At 37.9% G+C, this 25,772-nt stretch overlaps 1 protein-coding gene across 1 annotated transcript; it reads left to right on the top strand.

Annotated features, from left to right (window-relative positions):
• dnmt3ba (DNA (cytosine-5-)-methyltransferase 3 beta, duplicate a) lies at nt 1–25,598 on the top strand. Its single transcript, XM_044129845.1, has 26 exons — nt 1–53; nt 4,888–5,022; nt 6,212–6,357; nt 8,087–8,252; nt 8,894–10,599; nt 11,299–11,425; nt 12,123–12,176; nt 12,307–12,344; nt 12,598–12,744; nt 13,910–13,963; nt 14,068–14,217; nt 14,295–14,402; nt 15,765–15,894; nt 17,280–17,399; nt 17,490–17,534; nt 17,610–17,689; nt 18,079–18,191; nt 19,886–20,069; nt 21,230–21,314; nt 22,101–22,246; nt 22,320–22,410; nt 22,514–22,662; nt 22,748–22,833; nt 23,847–23,916; nt 24,012–24,130; nt 25,456–25,598. The coding sequence occupies exons 1-26, from the start codon at nt 11–13 to the stop codon at nt 25,595–25,597; spliced, it is 4,434 nt and encodes a 1,477-aa protein (XP_043985780.1). The 5' UTR covers nt 1–10; the 3' UTR covers nt 25,598.
• The last annotated feature ends 174 nt before the right edge of the window (nt 25,599–25,772 follow it).

Below are 25,772 nucleotides of genomic sequence, written 5' to 3'. Positions count from 1 at the left end.
ATTAGGGAACATGGCAACATTCAGACAAAATAAAGGCCAAAACAACGACATGAGTGAAGTGACTTCAGCCGGACTGAGCCTCCGGGCTGAAGTCCGAGTATAAATATTTTTCATGATAAAATCTCAAAAATGCCATATTTAAATTGGCATTTTAAATTGTTTGGCCTAAAAACATGGGTTATATTAAAATCAAAACACAGGAAATGATTTGGACTAAAAACGAACAGAAGAAATTATCTCTCCATCCTCATCAGTTTCAGTTCATGCTTATTCAAGTTTATTTTTTCCAACTCTGGCTAATTCTGTAGCTGTTCATTGTACTCTCGTTTCGTTGTGTTTGTTAAGAAAAGCTTAGTTTTATTTTTACAGTGAACCAAAGCTTTATTACGGTAAGATTAAGAATTAGCCCAGTTCAAATAAAACACGTTGATTCACACATACCGTATCAGGTCAGCTGGTCAAAACTCGAGCTCTCCTCTTCCAGCTTGTTGTCCTGGCAGCGTGCGCGCTGCTCTTCTTGATTTTTATTGGCTGTTGGCTCTGCTGTTCTTCTCTGGAAAGTTTACAGTAGCGCGAGCAACTAAAGTGTTGCGCGCAACACGCTCACTCGCGCTTTCTACTCCCTGCCATATGGAGTCTCCGGTTACCGTAATAACGATCTATAGGAAACTTTTTTTTTTAAATTATTCATAAAACACTAAAATCGGGGACTTTTCCGGGGACGGCTTCAGCCGGGGACAGGTCACCTAAAATAGGGTGACCATATTTTCATTTGAGAAAACCGGGACACCTTTGAGCGGGGGGGAGAGACGGAGACACCACCGTTGGACGGTTTTTTCGTACTGTGCACCACGAAAAAACAGGACATTTCCTCACTTTCTAAAAATATCCCGGGACGCCCGGGGCAGGACGTAAATGGACATGTCCCTGGAAATACGGACCTGTCCAGGGTGTACCCCGCCTCTCGCCCGGGACGCAGCTGGAGATAGGCACCAGCAACCCTCCCGACCCCATTACCCGGTGTACAAGTCAACTCAGCTATCTTTACTTTTCCCACACACACTCACACACATAATGCAACGTGATTGGATGTGGGGAGAAGGGCGTGACTAATTTACCATACAAAGAAACCTGGAATGGAGTAGTGGAACGGAGTGGCAATGTAATCACAATGCACTGTAAGCTATGTAATGTGTTTTGAGGCAGTTGACCAAAATCCCGGATGATTTTTAAATTCCCTCTGGACATTTTTTTAGGTCTGAAAAGTAGGACATGTCCGGGAAAAAGAGGACGTCTGGTCACACTAAACTTTGTACTCTGTAATATTGAATTTCTGTACAAATCTGACATACACTTGATACGAACGTAAAAGTACTAACATTCAATGATAAACCAACCATTTTTGCTTTTTTTTTTATTATGATGATGATTTCTTATAACTCCCTCCATGTGTCAGTCTTGCATTGTACTGAACATGTAATGGCTGGTGTGTTGTGACCATATCACAAAATGGCCGCGGCAGAAAGGAAAGTTCTAACGGCCGAAATTTTAAATCATGGAAACCGGAAACGCATAGCAACCGTATTGTTAATAGTTATCAGACTGCTGAACTCTTAACTGGACTGCACTCAAAAACTGGTCTCCACTTCATACCTTGCACATGTACATAGCTAAATAACTTCTATTTTACTGTCATTCCTGCACTTTATATTTTATTTTTATATTTATATTTTATATTGTATTTTATTTATTCTGGAGTAACTACATAACATTGGAACCTCAAAAACATTGTTCTGAGCCGTATGCAACGAAAATTCCTTCTGTACACACCCTGTGAATGCAAAATGATAATAAAGTCAGTCTAAGTCTAAGTCTATGGCACGCAATGGTACAGTCGACAGAGTTATCAGATTTAGTTTGGGAAGTATGGCAATACTTCCAAAACATACTTCGGTATGGAAATAATCAATGTCAACATTTAGGTATCGGAACAAACACTAGCTTTCGGTTCAATGCAGGGCTTCTTTTGGATAAGCTTTGGCCGTAAAATACATTTATTACGAATAACATCTAAAGCAAACAGACACGAAAAGCTAACAGAGCAGCCGCGATCATCTCATTTGTGATTATGTGCTAGCATAACACTTTCGTAGCCACAAATTAGCCTCACAGCGACGCATATTGGATATGGATATCATTATGTAAGGTTGAAATGAATTTACGTAGTATGCCAATACACCAAACCAATTTTGGTTTTTAGTTTTCGAAATTCAAAGGTCTGATGAAATAACATCTACGTAAAACATTATTTCAGAATTATCTTAAAACACCAAAATCATTATTATGCTAAGAAATAAACGGACGCGGTAACTTTACTGTCAATTAGTTACTGTTTTCCTTTATTCGGCATTTGTGTGAGGACTATTACAGAGTAATTATAAGGGTGTGGCTTATGGCATGCACCTTTTTTTTTTTTTCCAACTAACACTCTATTGGGCCATCCAAAAGACTATCCCCGGGACGTGTGCACATCAGCAGGCCTTGCACTGAATTCACTTCATGACGGAGTAAAGGGAGGAGGACCGTCTTGTACTTATAGGGAAGCGGCCGTGGTAAGTCTGCTCTCATATAACCACAGTATAATAACAAAACAAGCCGTTTTTGTTTCATTTCCGTGTAGAATAGTTTTATTTTTTTACCCACCAGTGAGTGCATTGCTTTGTTCTGGCTTTTTGTGAACCCGGTTGTCTGTAGGCAACACCAACAAAGACCGGCGTAACCAGCAGTGAAAGCCGCGAAAGGTTTGAATTCTTAGGAGTAACTACAAGTCAGTCCTATTTTGTTTACTAAAGCAAGTTAGTGAAAAAAAGTCGCCTTTGCCTTCCGTATAAGCGTGCACGTCAATAGAAAAGCTGCCTGGTTGTAAAATGTGTCCCTGTCTACACCGCAATAGTTTATGAAAAGATAAACATCGCTTTCTTCACACGGAAACACGGACTGTTAGTGCTCCACTGAGAAATGTGTCGATATTACAAATGTGGAAACTGAACCAGGAGACAACATTCAATACATGTTGGCGTGGTTGTCACTATTGCGCTCATAATTGCTTTCTTTGTGTCTTGTCGTCAAAACGGTAGGATCTTAAACTGAACGGGACCCCAAAACTCGTAATTTTGTGGTAGTAAAACTTGTGTGCCGTGGAGAAGTTCGCGGCAAGAAAGATAACGCGAGATTTCACACATGCTTTCCATACATTGAGGAGATGGCAGGGGTCCGGGAGGGGGCTTACCCCGCAGCATCATGACTCCCGCAGGATTCCAATAAAACATTATGCGGTTTTCTTCTGTGTATAAGCTGGAAGATCCAGATACGACTAAACCGCAATACCAGATAGTAACATTTTAATTTGATTGAAGAAATCTCAGCTTTTATTCTGTGGTCATTCAGACAAAAGGAGATTAGGAAACGGCCTTGTTCCGCCAACCAACCCCCTCCTCAGGCATCAGCCATGGAGAGAGCAGAGCGAACACCAGCCCAGCCTGCCAGAGACTACTTGTAGCAACCACGTGTGATAAAAATGCCAAAAGTAACGCTTTTTCTTTTTACTTATGTTTGTTTTTTATTTTTATGTTCATCTTAACCAAAAATATTGCAATATAAGTCTTTTCTAACAGTAAATGGAAGCAAGGTAGCTAAAAAAATTTAAATCCAAGCCCATCCAAAAGAAGGCATTACTGATATTAACATTATTTTTGTTTATTTGCGAGTGACTGGGACGTCTGTTTACATGAAGTTTTGGTGTTAAAACTCTTTGTTTGTGGAAAGTCTCTTCTATAAAATCCTAGAACACCTTCTTGCTAAGTTGGTCTGTTTTCTAGAAGAACCAAAGCAATAAGTGGTGTTGAAGCAACCAAACAAAGTAGCAACAGCTGCCTTCTGTAGGTCTTACCTGAATTTCTTGTTTTATTGTCTAATTTAGTAAAATCCTGTTTCATTAAAAACGTAGGACTATCAGAATGTCTTGTGATGATGATGAGATTAGTAAATATTAGGGATGCACCAACGTGGAAATTTGAGCCGTTACTTAATATTGCAGTTAACGGTGTTAAATGTACTCTCTACTCTTTCTACACTGTTAAAAAAACAATCTCACTGCTGACACTGGATATCCAATTAAATGCTCCACAGTCACATGACTAACACACTGTCCTCCTGAAACACAAACTTAAACGGCAACAAAATGGGAATAAACATTGTTTGTCTGCAAAGTTTTACTTATCGGACTGATACTGATATGTTTTTAAATCCCTATTACATATTGCGAAGATGATCCCAGTTGGGATATATTCCTACTTTCTATTTTCTCATCTGTACTTCCACCAAACTGCGAACTTTAGCAAGTTGAGCAATGTTATTTGTGTTAAATTCATGTTCATAACACGAGGAATATATTCCTACATTTATTTCACTCCAGACATTTCTGTGAGATATTAATATTTCACATATTGTTGTCATGCCCTACTGAACGGTTCTGTCAGAAACTCAAAGGGATAATCCTATTACTAGTTAGAATAAAGTCTTGTCTTGAACACTTGACACTTAATAACATAAAAGCAGGCATCAAAAAAACTATGGGCACCACTAACGAAACTACACTATTTCTAGATGCTTTGTTTTGTTTCAACATACTAAGGTGCAACAAATTCAGTGTGTGTTAACTCCTGTGGCCCAGGAATGTTTTTGCCCAAATATTTCTGGTCACATCACACCCTTAAGATCCAAATCCTTAATTAAGCCAATTATTGCAGATCTGTGACTACCTTGCATGAATGCTACCTTCAGATGAATTAAATTAATACCTATCTATTTCTTCTTCTTCTTTTTTAGAGACGCACAACATGGCAGGTTCTCCGATTGTGACCCCCAACTCCACCCGGGATAAGTCCAGCCGTTTCTATGTGGTGTCGTGGATCAACAGGCTGCTCAAAACAGACTACAAAAATGTGCAAGAGATGGGAACAGGTGATTAATCACAACATATGAACTGGTCGTTTCATGCTCATCGTATTCATTTAGCCTACTTTTATCACATAGTGAAGGCATGGACAACTCTAGTCCTATAGATCATGCACGTTAAATGTTACTAATAATAATTGCCTCATTAGCAAGAACTTGGTTCTGAGGAGATAATTCAGTGACCTGAATCAGGTGTTGGATCATCTGTGACTTACCTTATCAGATCAGACCATTTCAATACCTGTTAATTGTTTTTTGCTGCAATGTCAGCCGTGCAATGCTCTTCAAATTTAAACAGTCGTGGCCTGTTTTTATTTGCAAAACAGTTTTGGTTTTTTTGTGGCTATGCGTAGTATTTCCTCAACCTAACAATTCTGGCTTTTACCTAAAAATAAATTAATTTTTTTTTTTTCCTTAATTAAAATTTTCACGATAGGAGAGAAACTGTATTGGATCTTGCAGCTTCCTGTTTGTGTCTTGTGAAGAGAGACTTACACAGATTAAACAATTGTTATTGCAATATTTAAAGCAATGCACTGAGGAAGATGTTACCATTCAAAGAATCAACAGGTAATATCAAAGCAAAGAGGAAACTTGATCGAATGTATAGTAAAATAACTCAAGCCGCTTTAGTAAAGTAAAATTGAATGATAAAAAATACATTTTGAACACCCTGTAACGTATTTAAGCACTGAGTTTGTTCATACTACATTTAAAGTGAATTCTACACACTTTATAACAGAAGTTCTTTGCAGCATAGTTTCTCTAAACTATATAAGGAAGTTGTTGTTCCTCTTTACAACCCTCATGTCAACTCATGGGTTTGTTTAAAAGTTGTTTTAATAGATTGAAAAGTTTAGTTTCCAGACATATTTGGATGCTGAGGTCTGCAACATTGCCTAATAACTGCTTTATTTTTGAGTTTGCATCTCATGAGGAGTCATTTAATGTGATTTATCTTAGAGTGGATATTAAAGGCTGAAGTTGAACAAAAAAGATAAATACAAGTATAGTACAAACCGTGATTCTGCTGCTGCCTGTCTTAAAGCAATACAAGCACCAAAAGGCTTTAGAAAAACTGGATTACACAATACCAAGAGGCTCCTTTTTCACCATGATTTGGATTTCATTATTGAAAATGCCCTTCCTGCTTTCCATCGTCACAACATGTACATTTATTTGTGTGGTTCAACAGGTGCATGCCAGTGTCAGATGATGGACTGCACTTTTCCTGGCTCCATTGACATGGCTAAGGTGAAGTTTGATGCACAGAGTAAAGAAGACTATAGGCACAATTTCAGTCTTCTTCAGGACGCCTTCAACTTGAAGGGTGTTAAAAAGGTAAGGATCTGTGTCTGCATTAACAAAATTCACTCTCTATGGGAAAAAAGTACTGTTGTTCTCAAGGAATTTGCAGTCAATAACACTTTACCTCTAAGTAGTTTGTAGCTTTTACGTTTGTAACACAAAAGAAATTAAAACATTTTGCTTCACCCAGATTTTTCATTTTTATTTCTTGTAAATGTGCATTGAGTGTTGAATGTATGAACTGGAGAATACAATAAATCTGTAGAATAAAGTATTCTGCTCGTGGATTTCAAGATTGATCAAAATAGCACAAAAAGAAATGTCATTTGGACATGTTTATTTTTAACGACGTACAGGTGTTGTCCAGGTGTTGTCCAGGTGTTGTCCAGGTGTTGTCCAGGTGTTGTCCAGGTGTTGTCCAGGTGTTGTCCAGGTGTGCCATTCAGAATCTCCAAATGACACAACTGGACAAACACCTGATATACAAACTTCAAATGACTGTAACTCCTCAGCGCTTCAACATACAGTCACCATTGAGTGCTCAAATGGAAGATTATGACCAGAGGAATCCTCTGGTAGATACAACATTACTGATAGTGGAAATTACTTATAATTACATAAATAAAATAGATTTGAGAATATGGGAAACATTTAGCAGGTTGCCGCCACCGTCAGAGCGGAGGTGGGACGGACGGAGAGGTGGTTACTGTGCAGTCAGACCTCATCCCCCCTCTTGCGATACGCTACCAGCCTCCTTTTTCTCTCTCGCTCTATCGGTACGCTCTACCCGCATCGCATTGACTGTAGCAGCGGGCAACTAAACGTTTCTGGTATTCTCAGATCCAAAACTTTTCAGCACTCTTACGGCCATAATCCTTCACAACTCCTGTGAGTTGTGAAGTTCTGCTGAAGAAATGCATCCAGTTTTGACACGTTCTGACGTGTCAAATGTGTCTCTCCCTGGCTCTCCGCTGGTGAGAAAAAGTCCTGTAGACACCGTTACACATGACGGCGCAGCATAGACACACATTACGTGTGGTTACGCATGCAGCTGGTGGATTCATGTCAAAACAAACCCTAAGATGCCTTATATCCTTATGACAAGACACATGTTGGCTACACATCTGTGGCTTTAGATTTAGTCTCCAAGTTGACCAGTCGGAAATATTCCAGAAAGAATACAGGCATGTCAAAATGAGCTCAAGTCGCTCTCTGGATATTATTGGCTCGGTAAAAGCCAATTTATAACATTATCGGTTGAACGTGGTGTCAATCAAAAGGTGGGGCTCAGATCTGCCCAATAAAAGCGTCATAATGGACACTGGCAGAGTTTAAAGAGGAGAAAAAGGCAGAGAATTCAGACAACCTAGATTTGTCCCATGGATGGGTCGCCGCCAGTTAAGGGGTTAATATGGAGGTCTAATTTAGTTTCTCTTTTAGGTAAGAGTGTATTCATAACAAACAACTTTCAGGAAGCACCTTGGAAAAGTTTTCACACATCTTGAATTTTTCCTTTTTCTTTTCATTACAACCAGGAACCTTGTTGTATTTTATTGAGATTTTATGTTACAGAAGCAAAGCAGCACAGTTGAAAATGGAAAAATAAAAATAAATGTTTTTTATTCACAAATACAAATCTGGAAAATGTACGATACATTCACTAAATGAAGTGATGTTGGTGGTTGAAATGTGAAAAAGTGTGAAAAGTTCAAGGGGAATAAATGTCTTTAAATTCTGTCATGTCTTTTTTGTTTTGTTGCAGAACATCCCAGTTGATGGGCTCATAGAGGGAGATTTCAAAACCTGCTATGAGTTCATGAAGTGGTTAAAACTTTTTTACACAGAAAATACAAAAAATAATGAATCTACTCCTGTGAAAGCAGCAGTTTGTGACAGCGAGGAGATAACTCCAGTTTCACCATCTTCAGGTACCCGTTCTTCACTTTTTTCCTCCATGTAATAAAAGACAAAGGGCTTTAATTTTACAGGAGACGATTAGGGCAGCCAAAAAACATTCTTGACTTTCCCTCATAAGTTAAACTCAGAATTCTAATTCTGTGTCAATGTATGTCAACATCCTAATAAACAATAAATATTCTTAGATGTACGTTCATTTTGTTATTGGGGGAAAAAATAACATAACGTAACATAACAGTTTCTTCTCTGTTATTGAATTTGTAAACTTGTATTTGATCCACTCTGCAAGCTTTTAGATTTGAGTTTTGAAGCTGGATTTGCCTGATGGTACATGAACAATTTAAACAATTCTGAGAAAAGAATGTCAAAACACAGAGAAAATTGTAAAAATTCTGAAACAAAGTCAGAATTCTATGAAAATAGTCAAAATTATGAGAAACAAAAATCTAAATTCTGAGATGAAAGTCAGAATTCTCTGGAAATGGTCAAAAGTCTTAACTTAAAGTCTGATTTCTGAAATTAAATTCAGAATTCTGAAAAAAGTCAGAATTCTGAGAAAAAAAGCAAAGATTTGAAGAAAACTAAGTCAGAATTCATTTTTTTCAGTTGCCCTAATCCTCTTCAGTACAGTCAAATTCTTCTGTCTTTTCAGGGAACTCAGACATGGAAACAAACGGCACTGCAAGGACAACTAAAACGTTTCCGTACACTGAAAAGTGGAAGGAGGAATACGGTTGGGCCGATCCCAGCTCCCTGGGAGAGCAGCACACCTACTGCTCCATCTGCCACACCAACCTGGCTTCGTACAGGAGGGGCGCTGTGGAGCTGCAGCGGCACATGGAAACAAACAAACACCAAAAGAGGGCAAAGGATTTCCAAATGTGTCAAAATAAAACCGAAGTCGCCGAGCGATTCCCCTGCAGCGACGCGGCCGTCCGCTTCATTTTCAACCGCTGCTACACCGGGTCTGCTAAAGGCGAGCAGGTCTCCAGACATTTTGCGCTCTGCAAACTGGGGCTGAAGTACCCCAAAGACCTCGTCGCTGTTAGCAACCACACTCCTTACTGTGTTTATGTTTACGAAGCGCTGGCAGCTGGAAACGACGACACTGTCGCAGTCGTTCTGTTGGGCTTTTTCGACTCTGAGTCCTCTGGTCACCGCATCCGTCTTCTGGACGCCGTTGAGTCGGCGGACGGAGCCGGAGACCAAACAGCAGCGGCGGTGGTGCAGGCCTTGAAAAGACTCGAGCTTTCCACCGATAACCTCGCTGTTTGTTACCCCGGTGGCGGCGAAGCTTCGGAGCAAATCTGCTCACATCTCAGGGAGCTGAACCCGAACATAATAGCCTTAGGAGGCCTGTACGCTATTGCTGATGCCGCGTATCACGCTGGGGTTCAGGAGCTCCCCAGTCAGATCCAGGAGCTACTGGTCGACTTGTATGCTCACTACTCCTCTTGCTCTACGAAGAACGACAACCTGAAGGCTCTCTTTGGCTCAGATATCACTAAAAACAGGAAGCCATTTTACCTCAGCATCAGCTGCCTTAGATTCCACCAGCTGGTCACCAAATTGACAGAAATCTGGAGCGATTTGATACTTTACTTCAGTTCCTGTCCTGAGGATGATGAAAAAGCCAAGTCATTGTGTTCCCAGCTGAAGAATCCCAAAGTCAAGGCGACGTTTATGTCGCTGGACTACGCATTAAAGCCACTGGAAAAATTTCAAAAGCAAATTCAGGAGTTGTCCTGGGCTAAGATGCCACTCATCCTGGAAGAAGCCAGCATGTTGCTTAGCACGTACACATCTCGCTTCCTTCAGCCCAATGCCGCCGCTCGCTACCTCATTGAACACAATGCTCAAATCCTGAAAAACAAGAAGCACCACCTCTCACGCCCGGACCTCAATCTGGGCGGTAAAGACATGGAAGATTTCCTGAAAACAGAGGAAGCTGCAGAGGTTTTGCCACAGCTACAAGAAGAGCTGCTGCTGTTTTATGTTGCAGCAACATGCTGCATCGCAGAGGAGTTGCCATTAAGCGACACGGTGCTAAGAAACATTGCTCAGCTGCTAAACCCAGAGAGCAGCCTGAAGGTTACCGATGCAGCTGTGGAGGAGCTTGGGAGGAAGCTGGGAGTCTGCAGCTCCCCTGAGGAGGTCAGGCAGCTCAAACAGGAGTTCAGGGAGTATCGGCAGGCGGAGGAGGAGAGGAGTAACCAGGGAGTGAATGGAGGCACACTGGAGAATCACTGGGCGAGGGTACTTGAAGGCACAAAGCCCACCTCAGTGTTCAGGAAGCTGGTTCTGACCCTGCTGTCATTCCCATGTCCTCCACTGGACGCTCAACATGTTTTATCCCAGGTATTCCAACAACTTCCTTAAAATATTGTAACTTTTACATTTAAAGCTGCAGTATGTAACTTTTGTAAAATAATATATATATATTTTTTCGGATATTTATTGAAACTTCCACCATGTCATGAAACTACTATATGAGACAGATGAGATTATCCACCTCCTCCTAGGTGGAGATTATCCACTGAGATTATCCACCTCCTTCTAGGTGGAGGTTCCCTGTGCTAGCTAGAAACAACCAATCAGAGCTAGGAGGAGGGTCTTTGTGCTGTCAATCATCCTCAGTGTATCGCTCACCCCCTTGCTCTCTGCTATGCTAACGCTAGTGCATGAATGCTAAGTCTAGTTAGTATAGCCACTGATGACCGCGAATAAATAGTTTTCCTGTAATGTTAAGTTGTTTCTCTAGCATTATCACGTTTAGCAGGGAATACACTAGCTTGATTGACAGCGCTAAGACCTGCCTCCTGGCTCTGATTGGTTGTTTTTGGTTTGATAATAGCTTTAGTAATTTTTTGGCTAAAAGGAATTTTTTTATTTTTTTATTTTTTGCCTAAAACATCTGTTGTATTTTTAAAAAGTCACTTTTGGGCGAAAATTTGGAATGTGACGATATAAAACTGCCACGACATGGTGGCAGTTTAAACAAATATGTAAAAATCTGCAGCTTCAGCTAAATAACTGATATTGTCCTCTTTCCTTCAGGCTTTAGACAACAACGATGTTACACCGTTTTCTGAGAGTGATACCGTCACAGAAAGCGAAAGTGAGGTCACACCTGACCGTGTTCTCACTAACGGCAGCAAAAAAGACCTCCACCTTTACACCGCCGGTACAAAGCAATCCTCCACGAAGCAGATAAACGAAAATTAGGGATGCAAGTTATCGATTAATGAGTTAATCTGAAGTTGATTGATCTTATCCATTGACTAATGATTCATTGATAAGTGAAAAACTTGAATTTTAGCCAACTGTCCTTTAAGAAAAAATTTTCATAATACACTGAATTAAAAAAAATCTTTAAATCTTAACATTATTTTGTGTCAGCTGTGTTAAATACTGACTGGATAAAAATGTGGTTTTTCCACATTATTAAAGTCAGACATATTTATACAATATAATAAAAAGGAACCTCTGAGGTCCTGAATGAATGAAAATATTTCAAAACAGAAACACATAAAGTGCATTTTGCAACCCGAACCAAACTCTGGACCGTTTCTTTTCCCGTTCTGGTATGGCCCCGCCAGGTTTGTTTCTGTGTCCACTGGCACCGCTTAAGGACGACCAGCAGCGCCCTCTGCTGGAAGGTGGCCACACTACAACACTAAGCACAATGTCTGCTTAGACTAATAACATCTAAGCGAGGCTATTAGTTAATTGATTGCAGATAATTTACACCATTAATCAACAATTAATCGTAAGTCGGTTGTTTGCATCCCTAGAAAAACATCACATTTCTGTCATTACGTTATGATTTATGTTTTAGAATCACATCTTGTCGTATTTTAACTCTTGATTTGCTTTTCCAGCTTTGAATGGCTTCGATTTAAAGCCTTGTGAAGTCCGCCTTATCAAAATAAACGGTAAAAATCAATTCTTTTGTTGGCCTAAATAACTGTATAAAAATTTTTTTCTTGATTAAAATTTAAAAAGTCTTTCTAGCACTGAAAGTGTCTGATGCCATCAGTAATAAAGTAACTTTTGTTTCTTTAGATTGTGATGGTTTGATGAATGGCTCTCTGTCACATGAGGTAATATATGTGTATAATTTGCATCTCATCTGATTTTTATTAGATTATAGACCATAAATGCAAATCTAAACTCTGCTATTGGACCTGAGAAACATCTGAATCTCCCGCCAGTGATCCAGTTTTTAAGCCTTTTATCTGACTTTCTTAATCAGTGTACATTGTTACGTTTGGTTGTCCTACATCAAGACATTCCTGTTTTGTTTGTGTGTTTGCATGTGGATGGTATTTGGATAAGAAATGTGTTTTGTCTCAGGGAGTTTGGAGGGGAGGTCATGGCTGGGAGAGCAGCTTACGCCAGAAACCACAGGCCCGAAAAGTCTTTCAGGCTGGTGTTGGTACCTGGTCCAAACCCATTGGCCTAATTAAAGGCCGCAAAAGTGTGGACTCCATAGATGAAGAGGTAGGTATACCTGTTTGTAACATGCAGAGCTATTTATTGCAGGAAGCATTATAATCTTAATTTGTTCAGTCAATGTAATTAGGAGTATAAGAGCCAATGTGAAATAAATGTTAAAGAAACTAAAATAAGAGGTTGATTACTTTGGTCAAACGTGTGAAAATAAACAGCATAAACGGTTTATTAGAAATTTTAAATAGATATTAAAACTCAGTGCACAAAGCATAGAATTAGACGGAATAGATCTGTCCTCATGGGTCGGCCATATTGTCACTCTTTTATTTTTTATATCATCACCGATACAGAAAATATCGGATTGTTGCGTCTGTAGTATTAATTATGTTAAAGTCCCTCTTGGGAAGGTTATGTTCAACAGTTTCAACTTTTATGATAAGGCTTAAAAATCACAACTTTTTGAAAAATGTACCGCGAAATCTGTGATTTCAGGCTGCAGCAATCAGAAAAAACATCACAGCATCCTGGAGGGTCTGAGTAATAATTGCAGACATTCAGTATAAAAATGGAAATATTTTTTGTGAACAAAACTGGAGAATATACTACTTAAAGCTCATTTGTCAAACTCAGGGCCTGGGGGCCAATCTGGCCCATGGTAGATTTTTTTGTGGCCCTCCAGACTCCAAATTAGTCCCTCCAGTTTTTCACAAATTCTCAAAATTCACACAAAATCAACAAATCCCAACATTTTTACTGCTAATTTTTTTCTCAAAATTGACCAAAAACATTGGGTTTGACTGATCGCTGCCTCAGCTTTAGTTGATGTCAAGTTATAGTCCAAGACAAATATGGTGATTAATAAAAACAACATACATTAGTGCAAATATTGTTAAACTTCCTTAATTAGCGCCACAAAATCTGTGATTTTGATTGGCTGAAGCCAAAACCAACCAAAATCCTGGATGAATTGATCAGTGAGAAAATATGTTCAAAGTTATTTAATTTTAAACAACACTTATTGAATCAAAAAACAAATAGCTATTCATAGATATTTTAGCAGTTTAATGGGTTTTATCAATACATTCTGGCCCTTTAAGAACATTCAGATATTTGATGTGGCCCAAAATGAAACACTTAAAGCTTTCTACCATAGAAAAATTACACTTTTTTGAAGTTAGTTGTAATAATTTGACTTCATTGACGTTTCTTTAAGCTTGAAGGAATCTCACCGTCCAGTAAAAACACTCCATCCAAAGGTCAATACCAGGTAATCATCCATTTCTGACAGTATGGTTGATCTAACTACAGACCGGAGACTCGGTTTTATGAAATGTCTCTGTCTTGTTTCTCTTTACTTCTGTTTCTCTGCAGGATGGGAAAGGATTCTCTGTGGGGGAGCTGGTGTGGGGGAAACTAACTGGGATGTCCATGTGGCCTGGACTGGTGGTGCCGTGGAAATCCAAACACACGCCTCCAGGCATGCGAAGGGTGGAGTGGTTTGGCGATGGGATGTTTTCAGAGGTAAAATCTGCTGCTCTGGTCAACCGGTTTTAATTTTTAATATTGATTTGTGTCTGAGTGTCGGGTTTCTGTTGCAGGTCAGCACAGAGAGGCTGAAGCCATTTAGTTTCTTCACTTTGTGCTTCTGCAAAAACTCCTTCGCCAGTCTGCCAGTCTATAAGGACGCCATCTACCAGATCTGTGAGGTAATCAGAACAAACATGTTGCCACCCGCAGCCAGCATGGAAAGGGAATGTTTTCACTTTCCTCAATGGTTATTATGTCTTTTAGCTCTTATCTGCATTCCTTCCCTCTGCATTATTTACTCACAACTTGAAATCTGCAGCATGGCTCCAAAAGGCTGACACAAAATTGTGCGTAGTTTTCAAGTTTAAGGAAAGGACTTGAGATTGACCCGAAGGTTAACCTTCCAGCAGGACTGTGAACCTAAACATACAACCAGATTTACAGTGGTGTAGATCAATGGATATCCATGTGCTAGACATAAAAATCTATGGCAATAATTGTCTTTGGCAAATGTTGTCCATAAAATCTGACTGAGCTTGAGCTGTTTTCTCAAGAAGAATAGAAAGATTAGATGAATCTCTGGATATTTAAACCAAATGACCTGCAGCAACATGTGGCTCTGCCATCTTTGATTTGCTTTCATCTTCATGAATATGGTCTGCTTAGTTTTGTTTTCTCAGGAACGTCAAGTCAAGTTTATCTTTATAGCACATTTCAGCAACAGGGCAGTTCAAGAAAAAGTACAGTCACCAATTGTGAGATGAACAATAAGGATTAGATTTTACATTACAAGAAATATACAGCTCTGGAAAAAAAGTAAGAGACCACTAAAAATGATCAGTTTCTCTGATTTTACTTTTTATGTTTTTGTTCTTCTATTCCATGAACTACTGACAGCAGATCTGTGAGATTCCAAACAAAAATTTAGTATTTATTAGCAGAAAATGAGAAATGGTGAAAATAACGAAAAAGATGCAGAGGTTTCAGACCTCAAATAAAGCAAAGCTAAAAGGTTTATATTCATTTAGAAACAACAATACTAATGTTTTAACTCAGGAAGAGTTGAGGAATCAGTATTTGGTGGAATAACCAGGAGGTGTTCAGTGGGGTTCAGCGCAGTGGGCTTTTAGTTTTTGTATTTGCTTTTCTAAGGCATCATGGAGTAATTATGTCTTAATCAGTTGTTTTCATCCTGAAATTGGGAACAAAGTCCTATTAAAAAGCTTAAAAATACAAATAATTCTGTGTTGTGAGCTCTTATTTTGAAACAGGTAATGCAGTTTTTCTTATATTTACTCTTATTATAAAACAAAGTATTACTACTGTGTGTTTTTTGTCAAAATGATCTACTTTTTCAAGGATTGTTAAACAAGAGTTAAAATTAAGTTATGATTCATGTTTAATTTAGCAATAATCATAAGTTAAACAGATTTAGAGTGACAAACCTGTAATGGATTTGTTTATTTCACAGAGATAAATTTATCTGTAAAGTTTAACATTACATGTTTATTTCTGACTTTCTGATCATTGTTGTTCTCTAGTTGGCAGCTGAACGATGTGGGAAGTCTTTTTCTAAGGCAGAAGGTGATAAAGAGCGAGAGCTGAAGATGATGGTGGATTGGGCTTCTGAAGGATTTCTGCCTACAGGAGCCAAGGGATTTGCACCTCTTGGTAAAATTGATGGCAATATGTTTTTCCTTCTACCTTAAATCCCTACATTTCAGTCTCTTGCGTTATTTCAGCAAAAAAATAACCACATAACAAATTGTATACTTCAGACTTGTCGTAATTACATCATAAATATACAATATCGCAGTTACAAAGGCTGCCTGGATGCAGTTTCTGGTCCAATGCGTTCACACACTGCATGCCAATAATGTACAGTTCAAACCAGAAGTTTACATACACCAAAAGACACCTGAACCTTTTTTTTCTCACTTTCTGAAGTTAAACCAGACCAAACCTCTCTTGTTTCAGTTAGAATCACCAAATTATTGATATTCTCTAGTCTTGAGTCTTTATTGGTACTTACATAAGTGATGGAAAGGAAAGAAAAGAGTGAGAAAAATAAGGATTTGTGATTGACAATGTTATTGGATAAAAACATTGCATGTTTTTGGCAGTTTTCTTTTCGTTTCAGTTTTGATTTTTGGATGTTCTTAGTTGAAGTGATGGTTAAGCAAAGAGAAAACATTTGGTCATATTTCTGCCAATGTGCTAACCGCAGAGCTAATTCTTCACTTGGTGCTTTTGCTAACGTTTAGCGCAGTTAGATCCCCCAAAACTAATTCTTCCAGATACCTCTGTCGAAGTTCTGCTTATTGACTGATTAAGATTTCTTCAAGTAGAGTTATGTTTATATTCCTGCTTTTATTTTGAAGTGGGTGAAGACTGTATACACAGCAGTTCTGTTTTTAACTTTACTTGAAGCAAGAAACAAACAAAATCAAAATAAAACAGACAGTAGAGAACAAGACAAACATAAATACAATATCGAAGGGCGTTTTTAGAACATGTACATTATAAAATCAAACTCAAATTAGTGCTGGAAGGTTGTAGTCTATCAAGGAAAATAATTTAAATAGCTTTAGCATTTAAACTTAATTTTAAAACAGATGATAAAATCTGAAAATTAGGTTTTGTTGCAGGTTTTTGGAGGTGTGACTATGACCGTTACCATAAATAATAAAAAAGTTAACAACATATAAGAGTTCAGGACACGGAGGGTATCAACGATTTAGCATTAGCTTCTGCTAAATATTGTATTAATGTAGCACTTTAGTGTTAGCAGAGCTAATGTTTAGGGTTAGCAAAACTACTGTTAGCTAAATTAGTTAGCATTGTTTTGGAAAATAAATGCAACTACACAACATGATGTTCTGTCTTGCACAGATGCTAATTCTGTTCACCGTAGCCGACTTTGGGTAAGCTTCATTGCTGTGAAATGATCGACTCCAGAACTCTGTGTCAAATATCAGAGTCTTTGTTTATAACTTCATCTGTGTCTCAAACATTCCTGCTTTTCCTAAATGTTTCTTTTTCTTCCTCTCATTTAGAAGAATCCTCTCCAAATCAAGATCCTAGCGACTCTCCTTCCTCCGACTATCAACCTCCACCAAAACGAAAATATGTCTGTAAAAACAGGGCAGCAGCCCCCAACGCCCCCTACAATAGAGGTTTGGCATATAGGAAGCATTTTAGTTATTTAACATTAATTTTGTTTTCTTTCATGTGGGTTTTTTTCTTTCTTTTTTTTTTTTTTACAGAATCACTGAAAGAAAAGGTGAAAGAAAGAGGCAAAACAATTGAAGGTAAGTTTTCAATTTGTGGATTTAAAATCTCAGACATAAACTCTATTTTTTTAATAACTCCCTGTTTTATTTCAGATTTCTGCTTGTCTTGTGCATCATCTGAGATCAATGTCCAACATCCCCTGTTTGAAGGTGGTCTTTGTCTAAGATGCAAGGTAATCTGACAACCCACCTTGATGCATTTATGTGTCCGGGCCGGGAGTCCAGATGTTCAGTTCAACAGCAGATCCAGGGTTTCCCCCAGTGTATTGTAAGCCTGGCGGGTCACCAGGCTTTGCTTGTGCCCCCACCAGGCTAAGCATTACTTATTTATTTAAATCTTTTTAAAATGTTTGCATTTTTTAAGACTTTATAGTTGATGTTCAGGTATTAATCTTCCAATCTTTCAGTAACACATAATTATCACGTGATCTTATCAAACTCCCTTTAAACCTTTTTTTAATTCAAAAACACAACAGACTGCTGGATGAATGACTGTCTTCGGTCCTAACCACCGGGCGTAGCAGGTTTTCTGGGGGAAACCTTGAAATGTCTCCGTTTGCAGGAGAACTTCACAGAGACGCTGTACCGTTACGATGAAGATGGCTACCAGTCGTACTGCACGGTTTGCTGCGCGGGCTTGGAGGTCATCCTGTGTGGGAACGCCAGCTGCTGCAGGTAAACAAGTCTTCACTCTGTTTTTAGTGAATTTATATCATGAAACAAAAACAGAAGGCAAATAAATGGAACAAAATAAGATATTGATGAATAGAGTTTCAGTCAATAAATGTAAATATTCATTCTGATGAGATTTGTTTGTCAGACTAAAAATAGTTTTTGAAAATAACCTTTTAGGCAAGTGTTACTTTTTGTAATGCTCTCATTTTTGTATTAAAATGTTATTTATTTGGTTTGACGTCATATTTTAATCTTAAATGTAACCAGAAAATTAAACAGTAATAAACAAAAATTAAGGCTATGTGTAGTTACTTTATATAATGGGTTTCACCTAGTTGTTTATGTCACTGAACTACTTTAATTTTTCAATAATTTCATGGGTCTGTAAATGCTGCAGGTCATAATAAACAGATGTCCTTTAATATTTTATAATGTCCGGTTCATTGATTAAATGAAATAATTCTGATGCAGTTGCAGTTCAAACTTTCAACTTTAACTCAGTGGGTTCAACTAAACAAAATGCATAAACATGTTTTAATAGATCAGCAGAATGTTATGCAGAAGATGGGTTTCAAAAATGTTTTCAATGTAAAATCTTAAAAGTGTGGTGTGTTATTTTTCAACTGTCCCTACAATTCCATACGTTATGAAACCAGCTTTTGCTCCAAATGCAGCCGAGTGTTTAGAGTTCCCTCTAATAATTTTACACATCCAAACCTGACCTGATTGGAGTGTTTATAAACATCAATGTTGATGTTGCAGCAAAATGTCAGTTGCTGTTAAGTTTGAACTTTGATTAGACCATTATAACACATAAACATCTTTTAACCAAACCATTCTCTTTGGATCTGGGTGAATTTTATAGAGTTCAGTTTTCAAATGATGGATCAAATGCAGCTTCATGAGATGTTTAAATCTTGATACATTATTTTATAACCTAACTCTGCCCGAATACGTTAGTTTTTATTTCCCTCCACTTTATGCACTGCTTTGTTTTTGTCTGTCTCATTAATCCAAATTACTTTCAGAAACTTGGCAAAATGTGAAAAAAAAAAAAAAAAAAAAAACTGCTTCAGGAGGAAATTAATTAATTACACATTTACGTCTATTTTTCTAGAACACATATTGGATAAATTTTCACTTTTACAAATCCTTCATTGAGGATTTGCATTTGTTTTGCTGATGAGAAGAAACGGACCAGGATGATCAGTTGACGCAAACATGGAGATCCAGGTTGGATGGTTCCTGTCAGCACCTTCATTGTCACAATGAGCCAGAAACCAGCTGCTGCCAACACACTGTGTACTTTGTCTTTACAGAAGAAAAACATCTCATATCTCTCATCAAAACATAAATGATGAGCTATGGTGAATTTTCCACCATAGCTTTGTAAAATGCTGTGGAAAGAAAGAGTGTTTTGTCTGTATACATAATAATATTCAAGAGCTGAAAGTCATTTAAGGAACATATTGAGGTCATGAATGTGTGCCAGGTCAAAGGCAAAGATACACTGAAAGCAACAGTATGTCTTTACCTCACATATTTCAGTATCATTTTTTTAAATCTAAATAAAACTCTGATTAATGACCATTTCTGGAGTGTGATTTTATCTCAAAGATGTCTCATCCACCTTAGAGCATTTCTCCCTTCTCCTTTCAAGTCGGTTTAGCTCCCATCTTTGTTTCTTCGTCCAGATGTTTCTGTAAGGACTGCCTGGACATCCTGGTAGCCGAAGGAACCTTCGATAAACTGAAAGACATCGACCCCTGGAGCTGCTTCATGTGCGAACCATCGCAGTGTGACGGAAACCTCAAACTGAGACCAGACTGGAGCGTCAAAGTTCAGGATTTATTCACTAATAACAGCGCCATGGAGTTTGTAAGTAATGTTAAACATTATGGTGAAAACGTCTAATTTTACATTCATACTGTTTGTACTGAAATTGTAAAATATTGTCTCTTGAATGGTGGCAGATAAAATGCTAACAAGTGTATTTGCATGGGTGCAGTCAGCTGTGAGCTGTTAAGGTTGGGCATTGAACCCTCCCAGGACTCCGGACTAACTGGTTTCACTGGTCTGCTTATCTTTGTTTTCTCTACTGTAACAGCATAAAACCAGAGTAAACCCATCATATTTTAACAATGCAGTTTTACAGGCTTATTATTTTTTTACATTGTCTATAAAAGCAACATTGACTGATAAACATAAAGTTCTTTAGTTAAAGCAGAATTGTACAAGACAAATAGTGAAAAATGTTTAAAGTACTTAAAAGCATCTCAACAAAAGATAAATAGATGGAATTAAATTATAAAACATAAGAAAGGCTAATTATAAGTGCAAATATTTTATATTTCTGGAAAGCTCATGAACATCTACATCTTATTTCTTTACGTGCAAGTTATTTTTATTTTGAGGAATTATTTCAGACTTGAACTTAGTTTTTGGAAAGTGGTGTTTTGCAGGAAACACCACTTTCCAAAAACTTTTTTCATGTTACCTGGGTTGCTAGGTAACAGTATAATTGCTCAGCTGTTACCTAGCAACCCAGGCAGAGCTCCAAGCAGGTCTAGTCAGTTGGTTTTACCACTTTATGAACCGATCATAAAGTGGTAAAACTTGGACATCCTGTTTTTTTTTAGGTTTTTTTATCAATAAAACCAGGATGATTTTAATGGGACAGAGGAACTGGTGTGTTTTTTTTATTCAGTATTAATTAATTAGTTACTTATAAGTTAGTTTTGTCTTATTTCATTTGTAGTAAGGTATTCGCATCAGAAACTAGAAAAAGAAATTTTGGTAAACGTTTGTGTTTTTGCAGTGAAGGCGGTGAATATTTTTGTAATTTGTATTTAATTGTCATTACATTGTAGAAATTACAATATAATGTCATTTTGATAATAAAGTTTTTTTTGTTTGTTTTGTTTAGTTTTTTTGTTTTCCTAAAAGCTCTCTAATCTAATGTGTTGTTGATAAATGTTGGAAGAAATTGAGTTTCTTCTCTGTAAAACTTTTGTTTTCTTTTGGTTTAATAACCACAGGAGCCTCACAGGATTTACCCATCTATCCCTGCTGATCAACGAAAGCCACTCAAAGTGCTCTCGCTTTTTGATGGGATTGCAACAGGTAGGTTCACTGTAGATGTTTTTATATATGAAAACACAAAGCAATTTCTGTGTCAGTGTGACAGTAATTAAGCTTGAGCAACACAAGAGCGTCTTTCTTACTGATTAAAGGGTCGGATCTACGATTATAACGGGAAACTACACAATTTTATTCTTCTATTTGTGTCTTAACTGCTTCTAAAAAATAGCCCAAGCGCTTAAGAAAAACCACCCAGCTGTTTTTGGCAACAAGTTAATGTTTTCTAGTGCCTGGAAATTGAGCCGTTTCGAAAACCTTCCAAATATTAAATCGAATTCCATTGGCACTCTGCCGTTACCTAGCAACCCCAGCCATGCCCAGCCCCGTTACCTGGCAACCCAGGCAGAGTTCCAAGCAGGTGTGGTGAGTTGGTTTTAGCACTTTATGAGCTGATCAATGGCTGGTGGAAAAGACAAGTGTTTTCTTGCTGACTTAACATTCAGAAAAGATGTTGGTGTTTTAAAGATGGCTGTTTAAAGATTGCTCAACTGTTTGTAGCCATTGTGTTGCAAACATTGAGTTGGGGCATGGCCAGAAGAAGCTTCTTTGGATTTAAAATGACAAGAAGCCCTAAAATAGCTCATTATCTAAAAATAATTTTGTTAAGAAAATTATTTTTCTTAACAAAATGGACAAAAGAATGTTTTTTCTTTTGTCCATAAACTTATCCTAACGTCTTCGAGGAAGCATATTGTTTATAAAAACAGACCAAGCGCTTAAGAAAAACATTCATTAAAGCTAATAATGAATGCTTTGACCTTGCGACAGGATATCTGGTGCTCAAAGACTTGGGCTTCAAGATTGAAAGATACATCGCGTCTGAGATCTGTGATGACTCGATTGTTGTGGGAATGATTAAACACGAGGGGAAGATTGAATATGTGAACGACGTCCGCACCATTACAAGAAAACATGTGAGGCCCTCACTTAAAGCTGAAGTTAGGTTACGCAAAAAACTGATTTTAAGTTATTTTATGTATGCTTAAGCTGGCTGAATGGGGTCCTTTTGACCTCCTGATCGGAGGCAGTCCATGCAACGACCTGTCCATGGTCAACCCACTGAGAAAAGGACTCTTTGGTACGTCTAAAAATAATTTTTTTTATTTTAAGGGGTGATATGTTTATCAAGATTTGATTATTTTTATGTATTGCCTCATTTTCCCTCCCTTTTCTTCCTGCAGAGGGCACCGGGAGACTCTTTTTCGAGTTCTACCGCATTTTGACCCTGTTGAAGCCAAAGGAGGAAGACAACCGTCCATTCTTCTGGCTCTTTGAGAACGTGGTTTTGATGAGCGCTCACGACAAAATCGACATCTGCAGGTTCCTGGAGGTGAAGACCTTTAGACAGCATGATGGAAGTAAAACAGCTGTGGTAAATGTGGGTGCTTAACATGGGAATTCTGCTCTGTTCCCAGTGCAACCCGGTGCTTGTTGATGCAGTGAAAGTCAGTCCTGCTCACAGAGCGCGATACTTCTGGGGAAACATACCTGGAATGAGCAGGTACGTTCTAATCCAATCACGTTCCTTCCTTACTATCTGTTAAAGCTGAAACTATTAAACGTAAACTATTAAATATAATTTAGCAGTTGATTAACGGTTAACTGGAGGACATAGAGGCCAATTGTTGAAAGAATAGCGCCCTTAGAGCTGCAAATAAGCCAATATATATACATATTTAGCATTTAAAATAAAATAAAAAATCTTCTTTGTCTTGTCACATTCAGTAAAAAAATCTCTTATTAATCACCACATTAGCTCTACACTGTACTGATGTTAGAAGTTTTGGGGGTTTTTTGCTGAAAATGGTCAACCGTTGTTGAATTATTTGTTTATTTGCATATTTTAATGTAGTTCTAATATTGTGTAAAAAAGGCTGACATGAAAAATATGAAGAATGTGCCAGCTTCTTATCAAATTAATCAATTAGTTGTCAGAATAATTCATAACTAAAATAATCCTTTATTGCAACCCCTTATGATCACAACAAATAATTCTGCACTTTATTGTTCGGGATTCAAAAATGTTAATTAGAAAAATGCAAAACTGACTCCCAAAATTAGATTTGTGATTTAAAAAGAAAAAAAACTGTATATAAACAATAATTTGCTGATTTATCATTTATTTTTCTTGTGAAATATATAATAATACTTAATAAGACATAAAATTTTAGAGTGCTTTTCGTTTCATAACAGATACAAAATGATAACAGACGGTAAAGCGTTCGCTGAAGGAATGTTATGTTATTGAATTTTAGGAGCTAAAATGTTTATTTTGTAAATTAAAGAAGAAATTAAATCATTTGTTTATTTACATCTTTTCATTAATGTATAGCATTGAATAAGAAAAATCAATAAATGAAAAATCTGCAGAATGTGCACATTATTTTTATCCGATTAATCATCAGACTAATTGATAAATCAATCAATAACTAATGTAATTGTTAGTTGCAGCTTTGCTGAACATAATTCTGCTCTAAAACTGAATATAAATGAAGTTTGTCTGCTTTCTGCCAGACCTCTGGCCACCTCTCTTGATGATAAAGTCACTCTGCAGGATTGTTTGGAAGTTGGTCGGACAGCAAAGGTAACCTCATGTTTGTTATGTGTTTTACTTCCATATTGTTTTCATTGCAGTTTGAATTGTGCTTTTTTTTAACGGTGGGATTTTGCATCTTTCAGTTTGATAAAGTTCGCACAATCACAACGAAGTCTAACTCCATAAGGCAAGGGAAGATGGGGCCACTTCCTGTCTCCATGAACGGAAAGGAGGACTACTTGTGGTGCACTGAAATGGAACAGTGAGTGTCATTGGTTTACCAGTACTGCTGCCAAACAGTCCCACACCATAATCAATCAATCAAACTTTATTTGTATAGCACATTTCAGCAGCAAGGCATTTCAAAGTGCTTTACATCAAATCAAACACAAAGATACAATGCAACATAGAATCAACATCAAAAACACAACATCAAGTCAGATTCCGTCAATAAATTTACAATTGATTACGTTTCAAATACAACTCTAAACAAGTGGGTTTTTAGTTGAGATTTAAAGGAAGTCAGTGTTTCAGCTGTTTTACAGTTTTCTGGAAGTTTGTTCCAGATTTTTGGTGCATAGATGCAAAATGTTGCTTCTCCTCGTTTGGTTCTGGTTCTGGGGATGCAGAGCAGACCAGAACCAGAAGACCTGAGAGTTCTGGAAGGTTGATACAACAGCAGCAGATCTTTAATGTATTGTGGTGCTAAACCATTCAGTGATTTATAAACTAACAACAGGATTTTAAAGTCTATTCTTTGAGTTACCAGGAGCCAGTGGAGGGACTTTAAAACTGGTGTTGTGTGCTCTATCTTCCTGGTTTTAGTGAGAACACGAGCAGCAGCATTCTGGATCAGCTGCAGCTGTTTGATTGATTTGTTGGACAGACCTGTGAAGACGCCGTTACAATAATCAATACGACTGAAGATAAACGCATGGATGAGTTTCTCTAGATCTGGCTGAGACATTAGTCCTTTAATCCTGGAAATGTTCTTCAGGTGATAGAAGGCCACTGCCATGCTTGAGTACCAACACTCAAGCATGGCAGTGGTTGATTTTTGGAGTGTTTTAGGGTTTTAAGGCTCCATCTGCTTTGGGTTTTATTTACCGTATATACCAGACCATACATTGTATCAATACAAAATTAAAAAGCATCATGAAGAGGAAAATAATAAATATAAGCCGTATTAACTTAGAAACTGTTAACCTCTTACACCCTAAGCGAGCCGAGGTCACATGGCAGCTGGACCCACCGGTGGGTCCGTCGGGTTCTAGAGGTTAAACTTTGATGAATGATGGACTTTGATGAATGATGACAACTTTGATGGTGTGTTTGGACACAAAACGTTTGATTCAAACTGCTTTTTCTATGTAAAAAGACGCATCTTTCTATGTGTTATTTTTTCCACCTGTTTGTAATTTTTATGAGATGGCTCAAGTTCTGCAAGACAAATAAATGATGAGATTAAACCTTTTGTTATTACTGTTTAGCTTTTATTTGGGAACAAACATGAGTTGAGGAGGTGTTCTTATTGGTTACGTCTATTTACCGTTGATCTGTTTATAAGAATGTTTTCTCTCCTTCCAGGATCTTTGGCTTTCCCAAACACTACACCGATGTGAACAACATGAGCCGGATGCAAAGGCAGAAGGTTCTGGGTCGCTCCTGGAGCGTTCCTGTAATTCGCCACTTATTCGCGCCGCTGAAGGATTATTTTGAATGTGAATAGGAGCAGTGAGGCGATCCTGAGGCGGAGCAGCAGCGGTAAACTCAACGCCTTATCTCTTGGTGCTTTAATAGTTTAGATTCTCTGGGCTTCTTTCTCCTTTAGAACCAGTTTGGCGTTTTGTCTCTTAACTTTCTCTAACCCTTTGACTGCCAGCAGCCGAAGGGGTTGTTTTTCT

This window comes from Gambusia affinis, linkage group LG01 (genome assembly GCF_019740435.1).
Source record: "Gambusia affinis linkage group LG01, SWU_Gaff_1.0, whole genome shotgun sequence".
Classification (NCBI taxonomy): Eukaryota; Metazoa; Chordata; class Actinopteri; order Cyprinodontiformes; family Poeciliidae; genus Gambusia; species Gambusia affinis.
This window is presented reverse-complemented; position numbering and strand designations above follow the sequence as displayed.

What these genes read in the sequence shown, in the direction of transcription:
- dnmt3ba (XM_044129845.1), top strand. Translation starts at nt 11, where the DNA reads ATGGCAACATTCAGACAAAATAAAGGCCAAAACAACGACATGA. An exon ending in CCTCCACCTTTACACCGCCG is followed by an intron (nt 11,426 to 12,122) that starts GTACAAAGCAAT and finishes TTGCTTTTCCAG; the next exon opens with CTTTGAATGGCTTCGATTTA. An exon ending in GCACCATTACAAGAAAACAT is followed by an intron (nt 22,247 to 22,319) that starts GTGAGGCCCTCA and finishes TGTATGCTTAAG; the next exon opens with CTGGCTGAATGGGGTCCTTT.